This window comes from Acanthisitta chloris, unplaced genomic scaffold, assembly GCF_000695815.1.
Source record: "Acanthisitta chloris isolate BGI_N310 unplaced genomic scaffold, ASM69581v1 scaffold33282, whole genome shotgun sequence".
Taxonomy (NCBI): domain Eukaryota; kingdom Metazoa; phylum Chordata; class Aves; order Passeriformes; family Acanthisittidae; genus Acanthisitta; species Acanthisitta chloris.
This window is the reverse complement of record NW_008662727.1, coordinates 1-244: the sequence shown is the minus strand read 5'-3', so window position 1 is coordinate 244 and position 244 is coordinate 1. Positions and strand designations below refer to the sequence as shown.

The following is a 244-nucleotide window of genomic DNA, read 5'->3' as shown; positions in this document are numbered from 1 at the left end:
AGCAGAGGTGCACAGTGAAAGACAAATATCACAATAATGTTGCCCGAAATAATCAGCACCATGAGGAACACAATAATAACCACTTCCAGGAGGCAAAAATTGATGGTCTCCAAATAGCTAATGGCCAGGAGACAGAAGGGCCGGCCACTCTGGTTGCCAACCAGAGAGGAGTTCATCTTGAGCACTGCAGTGATCTCTCTACTTCATGCTCCTTCCTGCTGCCTGCAGCCACTCCAGGCAGCTG

At 49.2% G+C, this 244-nt stretch overlaps 1 protein-coding gene across 1 annotated transcript in view; it reads right to left on the bottom strand.

Moving 5' to 3' along the window:
* Positions 1 to 176, bottom strand: part of GPR21 (G protein-coupled receptor 21) — a 1,392-nt gene extending 1,216 nt beyond the window's left edge. The window contains exon 1 of the mRNA XM_009070714.1: positions 4 to 176. Within this exon, the coding sequence (XP_009068962.1) occupies positions 4 to 176 (173 nt within the window). The remainder of the gene's footprint in view (positions 1 to 3) is intronic.
* Between the last annotated feature and the right edge of the window lie 68 nt (positions 177 to 244).